We start from the raw sequence: 17,414 nt of genomic DNA on the forward strand, positions 1-17,414 counted from the left end.
GAATTTTGAATTTGTCTCATTTAAGTCTTTTTATAAAATTTCTGTTAAAATCATAGTAGAAAAAAAAAAAAAAAAAGAGGTTAAGTGTAACAATGTAGTTTTTATCTGTTTGTTTATAACATAAATTTAGACAGAAAGATTATGTGATTACATTACTCTCTTTTTTTCTATATGTTTTGATAGATACTACAAAGAAGAGCTAAGTGCAAGAGGTAAAGTTAGAGTTTTTAAAGTTCTAGAAACAAATTGAGAATAAATTTAAAATTTAAAGACACTAGTGATAATAATCCTTAATGCTTTATTAGGAGATAAAAAAAAGGGGATTTTAAAATTCTGCCCAAATCCTTTATTTCAGGATTTGAAACATGGATATTGAATGTTTGAGTTTGAACTTGTTGATCAAATTTAAACTGAGAATTTAATCAAGACTAATGCTCATGAGAGAAAAAAAAAAAGAAGGTTTGCTTTGCCTTTTTTCTTATTTATTTCTTTTTCTGAGAAACATTTGTAATTCCTTTTTTTATATCTTATTGATCTCTTATGCGTGTGTTGATGGTTATACTGAAACTATGTTCTTTAACTGTGGCAGAATGGATGATGTTTTTTCATGTACTTTATTGCCGCATCCTAGCTTAAAGTAAGATATAAATTTAATAAATTTAAATAAAACTCGGGGTAATTAAAGTCATTGGTCCCTAAACTCTTTTGTAATGACAATTTGATCCTTATTCTTTTAATTTTGACAAAACGATTCTCAAACTCTTCAAATGTTAATAATTAAACCCTTTCCGTCCAAATCCATTAGTTTATAAACGGCTGTATACAAGTGGCACTCAAAAGTGAGCTGTCCACATCAAAAAAGCTAAGACTCCGTTCATTTCACTAATTCGAATTTAGAATTTGAATCTTATTATAATAAAAAGCTCTAAAAAATAGTCACATCTAATTTTTTTTACTACAGTAAAAATTCTCACATAAAATTATATCTCAACTCAAATTAAAAACCCTTCTTTTACAATCATCAGGAAAGAAAAAAGAAAAATAAAAAGAAAAAAAATGAGGAAAAAGAAGTTTAAGACACATCAGATAAAAAAAAAAAGTTGAAGAGCCAAATCTTTAATAATGCACCATCTCTAAGTTGATTCTCCGTCGTGTACCAAATTACACATTATGATTTCATCCCCATATCAGCAACCTTAGTTGCATAAAGAAGTACGATAAGTTATTAATCTGGTGGGGCGAAAGTTAACCGCTGACAACAGGAATTGGCAGATTTGGGGGCGGCCCTTGGGCGATGAGTTGGTGGATCTGATCAGGGCAAGGAATGAGCACTGGTAAAGTTCGTTGAAGGAGCGGCAGCACTTGGTAAAAGAATTATTCCCGTCTAGTTAACAAGATGATGGGTCGGCGACGGGCTTGGCTGAGCTGAACTTTGTCAAATCCGCTGCCAAACCCACGTCGCCGCAAGCCAAAATCTGTCGCGGATCGCCGCACTCCGAGCAGCTCTGGGCTTGTCGCACAGTTCCCTCGCGTGAATCCCCCATTGCAAGCACCTCCCATTATTCCCAAGATCATTGTACTTATTTATTTATTATTATTATTATTTTGTGTTTGGTTTTCTGGGTACTTGAAATTTCTCAACTCTCTTGATACACCTAACCTTAGATGTTGCCTACGTTTATGAATCAATGGAAATGAGGAAGGAATTAACATGGGTGAGCATGCAAGTTTTTTTCTTTTGTCTGTTCTTCTCCACTTTGATGAGTATATACATGTGGAATCCAATCTATACATTTTGTTTGCCATGGACAATCGTTTCGATTTTTTTTTTTCCCAATTATGCTCTCTATGCTTTCCTCTCTATCCTAGATGTTTTTATTCTGTGTTGCTAGATATAAAGATATGAACTTGATTAAAGTTTGAATTTCTGATTTGTTTGTAGATTGTTTTGAATATCTAATTTGTTGATTTTTCTCTATTCGTGGATCTGGGCTTTAGTTCTTACAGATATATTTATTTTCTTTTTTCATGTGTTTTAGTTTTATTTTTTGTTAAAAATATAAGTTGACGTTATTTTAATGAAATACCCGCTTATTTTAGATCACATGCACTGCACATGATCATTTCTATTAAAAACTTGACGGATTTGGATGGAAATGGTTTAATTGGCAAATTTAAAGAGTTTAGGGACCGTTTTACCAAAATTAAAAAAAAATATGGACTAAACTGTCACCTATTGAAAAGTTTGGGGATCAATAATGCCAATTACCCTAAAACTCAAATATTATCTATTGTCTTAACTTTTGTAGACACCTTTTTTTTAATTCTACTAGTTGAACTACACATGCTATGCACATGGAGAGTAATCAATGTTTTAATTTTTAACTACCTTGTTAGTATTAAAAGCATATAAAATCTGAATATAAAATCCCAAAAGGGAAAAAATGAAAAAAAAAATAAAGCTTTAGGACAAGAAGCCAAAAAAAAAAAAGAACTAAAATGAAGAAATAAATAAGGACTAAACAAAAAAAATAAAATTTTAGGGTAAAAATTTAAAAAAAGAGGTAAAACATGATCAAAATGAATAAATAAATAAGTCTTAGGGCAAAAAGAATAAAAATAAAAAATAAAATAAAATTTCAGAACAAAAATAAAAAGTGGGGGGGGGGGGGGGGGGCGCGGAAAAGGACTCTTAGGGAAAAATAAAGTAAAATTTCAAGACAAAATAAAAAATATATCAGAAAAGAAAAGTACTAAATAAAGAAATAAATAAGTTGCAGGGCAAAAGGAACTAAAAGACAAAGGAATAAATTCAAGCCAAAAGTTAAGAAAAAAAAAGGTAAAAAAGGACCAAATGACAAAATAAATAAGTTTTAGGGCAAAAGTAATCAAAACAAAAAAAAAATAAAAAAATAAAGTTTCAAGGAAAAAATAAAGAAAAGAGGTAAAAAAAAAAAAGGGACCAAAATGAAGAAATAAATAAGTTTAGGGTGAAAGGAATAAAAACAAAAAAATAAAAAAATAATTTCAATGCTAAAATAAAAAAGGGTAAAAAAGGACCAAAATGAAGAAATAAATAAGTTTAGGGTGAAAGGAATAAAAACAAAAAATAATAAATTTCAATACAAATAAAAAAAGGCTAAAAAAGACTAAAATGAAGAAATAAATAAGTTTTAAAGTAAAAACAAAAATAAATAAATAAATAAAAGGAATGAGAAATTTTATGCATTTTGACTGAAACGTCGTTGTTTTGGTCGAAACCCGGAAATGCTATTCGCATTTCTATATATAGATAGCTAGGTAGAAAGATTGGTTAAAAAAAAAAAAAAAAACCTTTCACCTAAACATTGGAAAATACATTGTTACTTAACTGAGTTATCTATATAGTTTGCCCTCACTACTATTAGAGGTGTAAGTTTAGGGTCGGGACGGGCCGGGATGGGCCGACCATAAATGAGAGAAGGTCGCCCAGCTTGGCTCTAAGCTCAAAAAGTTTAGGACCGGTCCAAAACTTTATAAGATATTTTTAAAAAAAATATTTAAAAGTATGGTGTTTGGGTCGGACCGTGCTGGTCTTAAAAGAGAGAGAGTCGGCCCAGCCCGACCATAACATAAAAAATTTAGAGTCGGGTCAGGCCAGACATGGGCCAACAATAATTGGTCTTAAATTAGCCCGTTTAACCCAGCCTAAACTTACAGCTCTAACTGCCACCCATTTACATCCTTAATTCAATATCCTTTAGTTTTTGATAGGGGTTACGTGACGCTATGCAAAGCAGATAAGTCATATGACTTGCACAAATATCACTCAATACAAAAATGCCCCCTTAATCATACACATTGTTACCCCTTCCACACTTTTTTCCAAGGAAAAAAAAGGGACATCGTATTCAACTCATGCAACATTTAAATGTTCTAAGTTTTTTACCAAATAATTAAGAAAACAAACCCATTTGTTATATCTTGCTTTCCAAATTAGACAATTTGAAAGGGAAAAATACTGGATACAAACTCCATTACACACTCTTTTACATATGATACTCTCTTTTATTAACATGTGTCATTTCATATTTTCAAAACAAACAAACTTAATAATAAATTACTTCTTTTAACAATAATTACAAGTGGGCCGCCTCCTTTAAGAACTAAGCATGAGTTGTTTAGTTGGGGGATTCGTACCCCGATTCGAATCATGGTTCATGGTTCGCTATAGTGTTTTCTCTCACAAAAAATACACGTAAATCAAAAATGATTATAATCTCATGATTCTAATCTATGAACCAAACGTCTCCGGATTTTACATTTTCTACACAAATTGTAAACAAATATTCACTTCACGTTTTTTTCTATCTGTTATTTACGAGAATGCATCTTAGTTTTGGTTCTAGATTTCTAACAATGATGTAAATTTTCTAGTAAAAGAAAAAAGAAAAAGAAAATTGTTGCTTTTTTAATTTCTAGTTTCTCTCTCTTTTTTGGGGTTGGTTATATGCTTGGAGAATTCTAATCAGAATGCACCCAAAAGAAAAAATGTGTATTCAATACTATTTCAAAATGACACATTACATCTACAATCGTTGATATTTGGAGTAAAACAAAAAACAAGGTTTACCTTTATTAAATAATAAAACATTTAATTTTTTAACCATAAGAAAAGGTATGTTTATACGTCTTTCAAATATATTATATATGTATTATAATTTAATTATATTATGTATTAACTTGCAGATTAAATATATTTATACATGTATATATAATATAGCGCAACGTAAACAAAAAACGGTAGTTACGATTTCATACATTGTTCTTATGTTATATTTATATATCATATACATTTGTATTTAGATTTTACAAGTATATTTTAACGTTTGATATGTGTGTGTGTGTGTGTGTATTTAAGTTTTCTTTAGCAAAAAAAAATACACACACAATAGGTGAATTGCATAAAACTGAAAGGGAGTTTAAATTTTTTTTTTTTTTTTGTTGAAAGGGAGTTTTCAGTATTTGCATAAAACTGAATTGTAACTCTATACAATAGGTGAAAAACATAAGCTTTCAATCTTCTAATAATAGGTGAAAAAAGTAGACACAAATAGTTGTAAACATTTCACAGATAAAGAGTAAGGCCTTGTTCTTTTAGAGTTTAACTTGAGTATAATTCTTGAGTTGAATTTGAGTTATAACTTGAATTGAACTTGTAACTTGAGTTTATGTTTGGTTGTGTACATTTGAGTTATGGTTTGAGATAAGAATCTTTTTGAGTTTGTGTTTGAGTGAATTAAAACTTGAATTTATATTTAGATAATATTTTAATAAAAACTCAATGTTGATGAAAAATTTTAATAGGGTATATATGTCGGATTTTATTCGTCTTTTCGTTGTCAACGCAGAGAAAAAAATCATCTCAATCAAAATTAAAACGAAAAAGTTATAAAATTTTTAAGAATAGAAAAAATACTGTTCATTAATTTGAGTTCGAGTAACTCAAGTTTTAGTCCTAAACTCGAGTTTAAACTTGAGTTTAAATTTAAAAGAACATGAACTCGAATAAAATTATAACTCGAGTTGCAAGAACATACCCTAAGTGATTAAAAGGAAAGTAGCACTGTCGTAATCATTGTTGAAAAAACTGCCTTATTGTTAAGATTCCTTGTTTTAAAAAAGTGATACGACACATGTCAAGAAAAGAAGATAAGAGAGTCTGTAATGGAATTTGTATCTAACACTGCTATCCGGAGGGATAACATCCACTCGCCATCATTGGATAGTTATACTGTTATAAAGTTGTTCTGAACGGAGAGAAGAAACTGAAGATAAACACAGATTAAGTAGACCCAAAAACCGCGATTGTATTGGCTTAACTCGTAAAGAGGAGAAATACATCCAAATACAGGATTTATCAGAAATTTATCAGGGTACATATAGACACTGCGGACTAATAGTGATTCAAACAAAGCCAACATTGTATGGCAACTTTAAACAGATTCAAAGATGAATCGTTTATAGATCTGGGAATCATGAATTATTTAGAATCTACAGTATGAAATAACAATTTCTATCTTGTGGTGACAAGATCTAAACAGATACATAATAGAACAGTAAGAAGATTAAAGAATACATCAACACCACATATTAGAGCAGCATTCCAGGATAACACTCATTGTAGCCACAAAAAGTCCACCAGGAGTCAACTCATCGTTTTTAAGCCTGAAACAAGAATTAGAATAATGAGTACAAAACTTTATCACAAGAGATATTTCAAGATAGAGCAGCAACGGCGCCTACCTTGTTAGCAATATTGTTGGAGAGCCAGTCGAGACCCTCATAAAGCCCTTCCCCAGAGGTGGCACATGTGCTCTGAATATACCTGTAAGAAAATTGGTGATAGTCAGATCCAGTATATATAACATGGTAAGGATAATAATATGAAAGAGAGGGTTCATCACGCTACCAGTGACGTTGGCGGAGCGAGTGAAGACCAAGTTTGTCTGTGATCTCAGCAGCATTCATAGCATTTGGAAGATCCTGCTTGTTAGCAAAAACGAGCAGCACAGCATCCCTCAATTCATCCTGCATTATACAGTGAGAAAAGCACCTAGGTTCATAAAATAGCACAATATTGGGAAATTCAAAATCATGATCCCTGAACCATCTTTTTTTCCTTCAAAATCAAGATCTACTACCTCATTCAGCATCCGGTGCAACTCGTCTCTAGCCTCAACTATACGGTCACGATCATTGCTGTCAACCACAAAGATCAGTCCTTGAGTATTCTGGAAATAGTGTCTCCACAGAGGTCGAATCTGGGTGTCCCCAAAAAACAAAGAAAAGTTCAAAACGGTTGACGTTAGTACAACTGTAGGGTTAACTAACAAGTATCGGGCGAATCATAATCACATTAAAATTTAGCAAACACGTCATGTCAGGATAAAAAACGGCAGAAGAAAAACAGGCACTAGAACATGAATGGTAAGTTAGACTATGTCTGCCATACTTGCATAGTGTGTCCCTTCTTACAAAAGAGGGCCAAACAAAATACACGGTGGCACAACCAATATAGCTTATGATTATGTTATGTGCTGATGGAGGAGATACTAATCAGCACAAGACCGTCAATAAGCACCAAATTGATACCTCACAAAATTAATACATGAAGATAAACAGAATCACACATCCATAAACACTATACATCTTATTGAAGGCTAGAAACTACAAATGAATGCACACACATACTTCAGCACATGTACGGCTGGAAACTACAAATGAATGCGCACACACATACTTCATATACAAAAACATTCTATTCAAGGCTAGAAACAACATATGAATGCACGCACATATTTCATGCACATGAATACACACGCGTACTTCATGTACAACAACATTCTATTGAAGGCTGGAAACAATAAGTTATAATAAGTAGGACACATGCATTAAAATAAAACAATAATGTACGGCTATGTTTGTTTCACAACTCAAGTTGAGAACTTGAGTTGTGTATGCAAGAGAAAAATACCGTAGCAAAAAGTTGAATTTGAATTTTTGTTAGAAAAAACACTATAGCAATAGAACTTGAGTTGTGAAAAAAACAAGGCCATATTTCCTAATGCTATTTATCCTCTAAAGTTCTCATCATCAGACTAAAAAAATTAAATGAAACATAATATTTAATAACGGAACAAACCTTGTCTTGACCACCAACATCCCAGACAGTAAAGCTAATGTTCTTATATTCCACGGTCTCGACATTGAATCCTGTGGAGAAAAAAGGAAATAAACTTAATCTTCAAGCTCAAGTGACAAAACTACAAGTAAATCCATCAGTAGAAAATATGATTAATTAATTAAAAAACTAAAGAAGTACGGCATAGACAACTATGTTCCAAAGACTAAAGAAGTTTGGATATGGTATATAGATGGCATACCAATTGTAGGAATAGTTGTCACAATCTCTCCCAACTTGAGCTTGTACAAAATGGTGGTTTTACCAGCAGCATCAAGACCAACCATGAGAATTCGCATCTCCTTTTTGGCAAAAAGCCGACTGAAAAGCTTGGTGAAAGACAACCCCATCCTTTATCTTGGCTGCGTCCAGGAATCCAATAAGGAGAAATTAACCGATTAGCATCTTCATTCACGCATTTGATTCTCTTAGACACCAAAATATAATGTCAATCACACAGCAACATAAAAACAAAAATCATCTCACAAATCACACAATCAGACAACGATTATCTCACCAATCAAACCCAAACATTATCCACTAGTAGAATCAGATCTCTTCCTAAGTTTGTTTAAGGAAAAACTCCTATTAGTATATACGTCCTCAATGCTTTCGGTTCTTTTATATTTCACGCAATCTAAAAAAAGGAAATCAATGAATGCCAAACAGAATAACTGATAGGATAGAATAAACCCAGACCAGAAAAAGAACAACAAATCAAAGCCATCACCTAAAAATGCATTTTATGGATACAGCGAACTGAATAGAACAAGGATAACAAAGACAAATCAACATCAGATCTGAAACCCAAATCCAGATCTAGATTTGAGAAACCGAGCGAAAATTAATCGAAAAAAGAGAAGAAAATCTGACCGTTTCCAATAACGATTCATTAATCAGAACCAAAATCGATACAAATATTGAAAGACATGTATAGAGAAATGAAGAAGGTTACAAGGCAAGGACGACGATGGCGATTACGAAGAACCGGAGAAATGGGGCAGATCTGAGAAGCTGCCCAGGAAGAAAGAAAGAATTAGGAACGAAATGGAAGGCTTCCTACTGAAACTCCTGTATTTATATGTAGAACTCGGAGATAACGACCGTTTAACGGCGTTGGTTGTCATTGGGAAGATCGGGTGGCGTTACTTAGGCGTCGTTAGGGTTTGCGTTGGGGAGAGAATTTTGTGATGCGAAGATAAACTGCGGACCCACTTTGATTTGCTCCTGATCTTGCCACGTAAACGAAGGCTATATTAAGATGCCACCCTTGAGGTTAGTTCAGGCTTAATTTGGTATTGTTTTTTCTTCTCAAAATCATCTTCTGCTTGTAGCAGAAATTGATTTTAGTGTTTGATAAATCTTTTTAAAAGTGTTTTTTTTAAAACAAATTTAAGAATCTACAGCCAAAATTAGAGGCAGCCTACAGACAACTTTAGTTTTTAGATTGTGCAAGAATCAGTATAATACAGTTAATGAAACTTTCATAATACTCATAATACCTCTAATGAAATTTAAAATTTACAATCTTCTTAATATAAAATTCAGACTCGTAATATAATATAATAATAATATTATAACGAATATTCTATTAATAACTCTAATATTATTATTTTATCATATAATATGATATTATAATAATATTATAATTATAATATAATTATAATATGATACTATAATTATAATATAATTATACTATGATATTTATAATTATAATATAATTATAATATAATTATAATATGATATTATAATTATAATATGATATTGTAATTATTATTTTATAATATATTATATATTATATTGTATTGATATAATTATATTTATTATATTAATAATATTATAATATATTTGTTTAATATAATATAATGATGAGTATATAATATAATATAGTTGTAATTTTTAATTATATTATAACTTAAATATTAATATTTCTTTTATAATATTATAATATGTTTTATAATATTGTAATTATATTAATTATTTTAATAATATTATTATATTCTATATCATAGTTATATAATATGTTATTTAATAATAGTTTTATTGTATGATATTAAATATAATAATAAATATACATTATATTGTAATTATATATATTATATCATAGTATAATATAATATAGTCGTAATTTTTAACTATCCACAGCAATTCAACCTCATAATTTACTAAACGTTATTACGCTGATTTGGAATCAGCACAGCTACTATAATTATAGTTTACCAAACACTCAGTTACTTTTTGTAACAACTGCTTCTTCTTTTAGCATAGCTAAAAGTAATTTTTCTAAAATCTACAGTATTACCAAACTAAGCCTTAATTTATGATAACTTTCTCCGATATGCTAACATACCGTAGAATAAGCTTTTCTTCCGTTAAATTTGTATAAAATCACGTAAAAATTAAAAAATATACAGATCTAATAGTTAAAAAAATTTAACATATTAGTACACTAAACGTACTACAAAATCTCTATAATTTATTTCCTAAATTTTAAAAACTCTCATTTTCTCCATAAATTTTAAATTAAGCCATTATTTGTGTCATGAATGGAATGCTCAAAAATAAAAACATAAAAGCTTCCCCATCCCAATTAGAAGAAATTTGGGAAGGAGTGCATGAAATTCGTCAATTCAATTAATCCTTAAAATCTAATTCAATCCGAAGTTTTAGATCGGTTTTTGGATTGATCATTTTTCAATGCCTAAATTTTGTGAATATGAAACATATATTATACATATAATTTGTTTTAGGTTTTGACTTCTTTTAAAAAAATCTTTGCATATATGTAATATTGTTTTGATTACTCATATTTAGTAGAAAGCCTATATTATTAATCTCTTGCCCAGTCCATTTATATTCCGATGGAGATTTCATTTAGAGTTTTGGTGATTCTATTTTATCTTGTAACAATTTAGAATTTGTTGAACGATTTTATTTTATGTTATCTTTGTTTGAGTTATAGATGTTGCAAACTTTGACTTTTAAAATAATATTGATGAATGATGAAGACTTTATTTTGTGTTTTATTTTATATGGATGTTTAATATAATAATCAACTTTAAGGGTCCTAATATGTGAAATCCATGGAATCCAATAAGTTTTGGATTGGATTGAAAAAACTTTTAAATCGGATACGGATTGAGATTTTTCAAATCTGATAGTTTTGGATTGGGTTGCGAATTCACCCCTAATACGCGGACTCAAATTTGTGAACAACCCTAAATCTGGGTGCGCACCAATAAAATTTAATAGTTCACCTAATTTTAAGTGTTCAGCTTCATGCAAATCGCTATGATAGCATGTTTACCTATGCGTAATTAGAATGGACATGAATTAGAGTGGGTAAAATTTAGAGTGAACAAAAATCGGAGTCAAGATTTAGAGTTAGAATAAGTTGTTTATTTAATCCCAAAAATCATAGTTAAAATCAGTCTCAATCCTATTAATATATTTACTTACATATAAAATTGAAATAAACTGTCAGAAACTTATCTATATACTCTTTTAGTAAATTTTATGTTTTAAACTTTAAAAATGAAATTGTATATTATAATAACCAATACTATGATAATAAATTAATTAGTAATTAGATGTAGTTATATTTTTGAATAAATAATGTATTTTTTCTTGAAATAATTTAAAGAAAAAATATAATGAAGAAATAAATTAAAAATAAAATTATGATATTATATAACCATCCATCAATAAAATAAAAGTTTTAAGTCATTTGCATGGTAAGAAAAACCCATGTTTTATGGTTACCATGAAATAAGCCTTAAATCATTTGTGGGATGTTTGTTTTAAGAGTTCGTCGCTAGTTCTGAATCATGATTCTTGATTCTCTACAGTGTTTTTCTCACACACAAAATTTAAATTTTAAAAATCAGAATCATGAATCATAATTCTGAATCCATAAACTAAACATCTCATTGGTCTCCCATCACATCTTGTAGCACTAGTAGGAAAAGAAAAGGAAATAAAACAAAGGGAGAAAGAGAGAAATATGCCAAGATTTGAGATGAATTAAAATTAATAGGCCAATAGTTTATATAAGTTAATAAATAAGCCAAATTACTATTTTCGTCCATAACTTGTCTGGTTATGAACCATAACTTGACAAGTTATTGTCCATAACTTATCTGGTTATGAACCATAACTTGACAAGTTATTGTCCATAACTTATCTGGTTATGAACCATAACTTGACAAGTTATTGTCCATAACTTATCTGGTTATGAACCATAACTTGACAAGTTATGAACTATAACTTGACAAGTTATGGCCTATTAATTTCTATAACTAAAAATTAGCTTATATACTTTCTTAAATTTTTTATATTGGCATATTTTCTACTATTTCCGTAAAACAAAATGAAATAAAACAAAATGAAAAAAAAAAAACAGGTGTTCTCCTCCATTAGTTATTACGTACCAGCACATGTTTTAACCAATGTAAGTTCTATACTATACATAAGTATAGTTTCTCTTCCCATTAGCTATTACGAACAACCCACCAAAAAAAAGAAAAAAGCAATCCGACAAATAAACACAAAAGAAGGATATAAGTGATTCAACAAAATTTGGGTAAACTAGTAATTTAATTTTATTTTCAAGATTGAGAGTGTCAATCTGGTAGAGGACATGAGACTGTTAATCCTATTTCTCAATCTCAAATTAGTGTGTGTAATTTATGGGTAAATTAGTAATTTAATTTTATTATCAAGATTGAAAGTGTCAATCCGGTGGGGGCATGAGATTGTCAATCTCATTCTTCAATCACAAATTGGTGTGGAGCCCACACAAGCTCACTCATATTTTAAGATAAAATTAGATAAGTAAACACTGATTAATTTTAATTCCCTATTCTCATTCCATACTCTTTATAAGTAAAAGGAAAAAAACAGAAATACTACTTAAAATGGTACAAAATATTTATGCCACTACACCTAAAAATAAACAATGATCATTCAATTAATAAAGAAAAAATAAAAGGTCATAGTGACACTTAATTATTCATATTGCATAAATAATAAGTTTCAATAAATCATGACAAACCATCTATTTTTTCATAAGAAAACATGTCATGAGTCCAATGTTGTACAACACATTGGTCGAGTAAGACCACCTATTGGCGATATCAAGATTCTTTGGGATGTCGTAATAAAAGAAGAAAAACAGACATTCTTCTCATTGCACTATCCCATTAATGACGGTGCAACATGATACTTGTTGTACGTTTTACTTATTGCAAGACTAGTGTTACTTCGCATTTACAAAACTAGTGTTACTTCATATTTGTAAAACTAGTGTGACATAACCGTCGGGTGCATCTAAATGTGTTTTATGGACTAACTGATGATATGCTAGGAAAATAAGATGGAGAGAAAAGATATAAGAGATAGAAAATGAGAGTTATGGAAAATAAAATAGTTTTCTTTTTGATATAATAGGAAGGAAAGGAAATGAGTTATTGTGTAATTACTATATTACCAATCTCTATAAAAATGTAGCTTCAAAATAAGATTAAACAAATAATTATGTCATATGTTTTAAGTTTTCTTCCCTCCTAAATTCTCTCCATTTGTTGAGGGAATAAAAATGGTGGGACCCACATGTATTATTTTTCACTCTATTTTCTCTTCCTTTCTCTTTTTCTGCCACCAAACAACTTATATTTCCATTTTCTCACCCAAAATCTCTCTACCTTCTTCCTTCCTTCTACTTTTCTTTCCTACCAAACATAGTGTTAAAGTTTTGAGCTGGTTTTTGCTAAATCACACATTTTAAATCACAAATTTTTTCCTAGAGACCATACTAACATGAGAGGACATTGAGTACTTCACGTGGTTGAAGATGTTCTGTCGCTTGTAAAAAGTTTGGAAGCGTTTCTATTACCCCAATCGATGTAAAACAATCACTCGGATTCATATTTCTCCAATCTAGTATTAAGACTATTAGTAGTATTCAGGGCAGCATACAAGTGTCCTTACTCTTTCGCCAATCCTTCAAACTAACAATACGATTTAGTCCGTTTGTTTGCAGGTTTGAACCACAATTCAAACGTTTCAATTTAAGTGTTCCTTCTCACATTATGTGAGCATATAGACGGATCATGTCTTGAGTGAACGTTTCTGATATTTGAAACTATTATTAGAAGGGCGCAAAGGAAGTGAACATAAAAAATTACAATGAAAGAGTTGCAAACTCATTACTACTCATTTTATTACTATTACAGCTCAAAAGAATAGAAGATTTGTAGGCTTATAATATTCTTCTCTGTCGATTATTTAACAAGGGGTATTATTACCAAGGAATTTGGAAAATGCTCTTTGAATTTCATTTGTATATCTTACTGTCTCAAGACTCTGTTCGAGCTGAACAGAAAGTTCTCTTCTCCAGCAATGGTGGAGTGCAGTCTTCCTCCAGCCCAACCATTATTAAGTGGACGTACAGTGCTACGAGCTGGGTCCCCAGTAACACGGCTTCCCTCGATTTGGTTTTCAAATTCGGGAAGACCGCTTTCCTTTCTTTCTCTCCTTCTCTTCCTCTCCTCATCTCGTTCTTTTCTCAGCCAACTCTCAACTGTTCTCTGCAGATCCAAAAGGATCAAGGCATCAAACAACTTCATTGGTATGATTTCCTTTTATAGCATCTACGCCAACTAAAGAAATTTTGAACAAGGAACCAAACTAACCATTAATGATAATTTGCTTATCTCCTTAACTTTATCCATAGGCATTGCTAATTGCAACTTCCCATTAGCCACATAAACCTGAAAACAGCATAATAGCTTAATATCGTAATAGGCTCCCAATTGGGAGTTGAGCAAAAGTAACAAAAACTTGACACAACTATCAAACACATACAATATGTGATGGCCATTCCTCCAGACCATCAAATATATGTGTTGCATAAATGATTGTGGCACCTCGCTCTTCACATTCCTTTATTAGAAACCTCAAAAGATTGGCCCTCGCTAGAACATCAAGGTCAACTGTAATCTCATCAAGAAGAAGAACCTAGAGATGACAAGAAGGGCATAGTTGGAAACGTTTAGAAAAAGATATTCTTCAAAAGATACAACCTTTAGACATACTAAAAGGAGCTGAGAAGTTCAGGGACTTAGAGCTCAAAAAAAAAAAAAAAAAGGAGAATTCTTGAGACTGTGTGTCATGCAGGAGATGATAGTACCTTAAATGGCTTGAGGAGACCCATGCATATTTGCACCCTCCTTCTCTGGCCGTCGGACACTTTGTGCATCCTCCATGACAGATCGACATCTAGTACCTAAGCTACCAACAAAACAAGTTATGTAATGCGAGTAATGATGCATCGTAACCGTATCTTAAAAGAAATCTGCCTCGGTTTGGAGTTTGAACAAAATAAGATCGCATTTCAATCCATGATACAACTATATCTCAAAACAGTCATGACCTCAATGATTGTAATTGCACATGATGGTAATTGCTTGACTAAAATTAATAATGCATCAAGAAAATTTATCTCATCAACAAGGTTTTATATTGAACATGATCCACTTTAAAGAAGTGATGAGACAACATCCCTACCTTGATCAGCTCAGCTCTTCTTTGAGGATCAATCCCTGCAACCCCAAAAATCAATTTCTCCGCAGAAACATCCATTTGAATTGGAACATCAAAACCTGCAAAAGCAACTTCACGTCTCCACTGCAAGACAAAGAGCAATCATTCGGAATAAAATTCCAATCTAACTCTATACTCAAAATTGCTTTCCTTATAGTTTATACCTTACAAACTCAAATTATATAAGAAAAATGTATAGACTTGCTAAATTCAGGCTGAAATTTTGATGGGAAACTGTGCAACAAAGATAATCAAAATTCAAATCCAGGGGCAAGACACAAATCTCACACTGTTAAACCAACATACGCAAAGTGAATTTTTCATGCAAACTCGGTTTCGAAATTTGTCAAGAATTTATATATTTAAATCGAAAATTTGATTGAACGGGCACCAAATGAAAAACATCTTCAAAAATATTACACAGAGCTAAAGAAAACATCAAAATGGAATCCAGGGATAAAAGAGATGACACAAACCTCTCATTGTCGCACCAATAAACTGAACGTTGATTTTTTTTTTTTTTTTTGGTTGTAACAAACTATCTAATTTAGGCTGAAATTCTCATTGGACGACGAACTAAACACATTATCAAAATCGAATCCAAAGGTCTTGAAAAAATAGTTACTTTTCCATGTAAACTCAAAATTCGCAATCGGGCCCAAAATTCGATTGTCAAATGAGTTTGGAATCCAGAGATGAAAGGGAAAAGAAAACAAACCTCTCCGCCGAGATAAGAAAGATCGCCGGAGGAAGTCAGAGCGGTGTCGTGGAACGCCGACCGTCCGAGAACACGAACCATGTGCGGTTCCACCATGTGCTTCCCTCCCAATATCTTCAAAATCGTAGTTTTGCCTGATAGCAATGAGCATTCAATCCAAGCAAACAGCAAAGAGGAGAGCAATGGAAAAGATAAAAGAAGATGTTGAATGTACCGGCGCCATTGGATCCGACGAGAAGGCATCGGTCTCCGGCGTTGAGGGAGAGATTGAAGTCGTCGATCAGAGGCTTGGAGCCCGGCGGAGGATGGCCGTCGATCCCCGGGTAGGTGAATCTCAAGCCGTTGATCTCGATTACTCGCCCTGAGTTCTCCTTCGCACCACCCATTTCTATGAATCTCAACAAAGCAGAGAGAGAGAGAGAGAGAGAGAGAGACTTTTGAATCGGTGAGTTGGTGACTCAGTGAGAAGCGGAATAGATAACCGAGTTAGGAGGCGTCGTGTGCTGCCGAGCTCTCTGGCTTCTGGCTTCGAAACGTCTCACCACTGGAAAAGAGACACGCCATTGATAAAATTTAGGGGGCGTTTGGTAGATGGATTCGTTTCCTGATTCGAATCATGATTCGTGATTCGTTACAGTATTTTCTCTCATAAAAAATACACATAAATTGAAAATGATTCGAATCACATGGTTTGAATCTTCCAACCAAACCAAACGAACCCTTAGGTAAATATATATATAATTATATATAGAAAATGAAGAATGGTAGAGGGATTCGTTCCCTGATTCGAATCATGATTCGTGATTCTCTACAGTATTTTCTCTCATAAAAAATACACATAAATCAAAAATGATTCGAATCACATGGTTTGAATCTTCCAACCAAACCAAACGAACCCTTAGGTAAATATATATATAATTATATATAGAAAATGAAGAATTAGTAAAAAAGAGAAAACCGTAGACTGGCCCATGCAGGTTTCGAACCTGCGACCTTCGCGTTATTAGCCCGACGCTCTAACCAACTGAGCTAATAGGCCATTACATTTGTCAACTTTCTCCTATAAATATTTATATAATTATAAATGAATATTATAAAAACATAAGTAGTCAACTTTCCTTTTTCCTGGCAAAAAATAGATAAGTAATCAACATTTTTCCTTTGCAAGAGTTTTAAGATAAGATGTGTTGGTAAGTAGGAACATTTGTGGTCAATTTGGTCGGTTTAAAGGAAAAAAAATGTGCCAAACTAAACGTGTTAATCTATTGTTGGAGCGAAAACCAAACCAGAGGTGTCGTTGGTGTGGAGCAAAAAGAACGGCAGGCGGACAAACGACGACAAACCTATCTGGACTAGTTGATTTTACTTTAA

General features: G+C 31.8%; 2 protein-coding genes and 1 non-coding gene across 4 annotated transcripts; all 3 read right to left on the reverse strand.

Moving 5' to 3' along the window:
- Positions 1-6,163: 6,163 nt before the first annotated feature.
- On the reverse strand, positions 6,164-8,778 carry LOC21401836 (ADP-ribosylation factor). Its single transcript, XM_010094640.2, has 7 exons — positions 8,679-8,778; positions 7,926-8,085; positions 7,685-7,755; positions 6,684-6,803; positions 6,452-6,570; positions 6,286-6,367; positions 6,164-6,207 (listed from the first exon to the last, which is right to left on the reverse strand). Exons 2-7 carry the CDS (start codon positions 8,071-8,073, stop codon positions 6,202-6,204), a joined length of 546 nt encoding a protein of 181 aa, XP_010092942.2. The 5' UTR covers positions 8,074-8,085; positions 8,679-8,778; the 3' UTR covers positions 6,164-6,201.
- Positions 8,779-13,883: 5,105 nt separating this feature from the next.
- Positions 13,884-16,572, reverse strand: LOC21401837 (ABC transporter I family member 20). 2 transcript variants are annotated; one of them, XM_010094641.2, is made up of 7 exons: positions 16,258-16,572; positions 16,044-16,177; positions 15,290-15,409; positions 14,913-15,008; positions 14,588-14,740; positions 14,416-14,493; positions 13,884-14,310 (listed from the first exon to the last, which is right to left on the reverse strand). In XM_010094641.2, the coding sequence occupies exons 1-7, from the start codon at positions 16,427-16,429 to the stop codon at positions 14,071-14,073; spliced, it is 993 nt and encodes a 330-aa protein (XP_010092943.1). In that variant the 5' UTR covers positions 16,430-16,572; the 3' UTR covers positions 13,884-14,070. The 2 variants fall into 2 exon arrangements, with proteins under 2 accessions (XP_010092943.1, XP_024019103.1); XM_024163335.1 differs by having other exon boundaries at positions 16,044-16,157; positions 16,258-16,340.
- Positions 16,573-17,008: 436 nt separating this feature from the next.
- TRNAI-AAU lies at positions 17,009-17,082 on the reverse strand. Its single transcript has one exon. It is a non-coding gene; the product is annotated as a tRNA-Ile (tRNA).
- Between the last annotated feature and the right edge of the window lie 332 nt (positions 17,083-17,414).

The sequence above is a fragment of the Morus notabilis genome, unplaced genomic scaffold (genome assembly GCF_000414095.1).
Source record: "Morus notabilis unplaced genomic scaffold, ASM41409v2 Scaffold322, whole genome shotgun sequence".
In the NCBI taxonomy this organism is placed as follows: domain Eukaryota; kingdom Viridiplantae; phylum Streptophyta; class Magnoliopsida; order Rosales; family Moraceae; genus Morus; species Morus notabilis.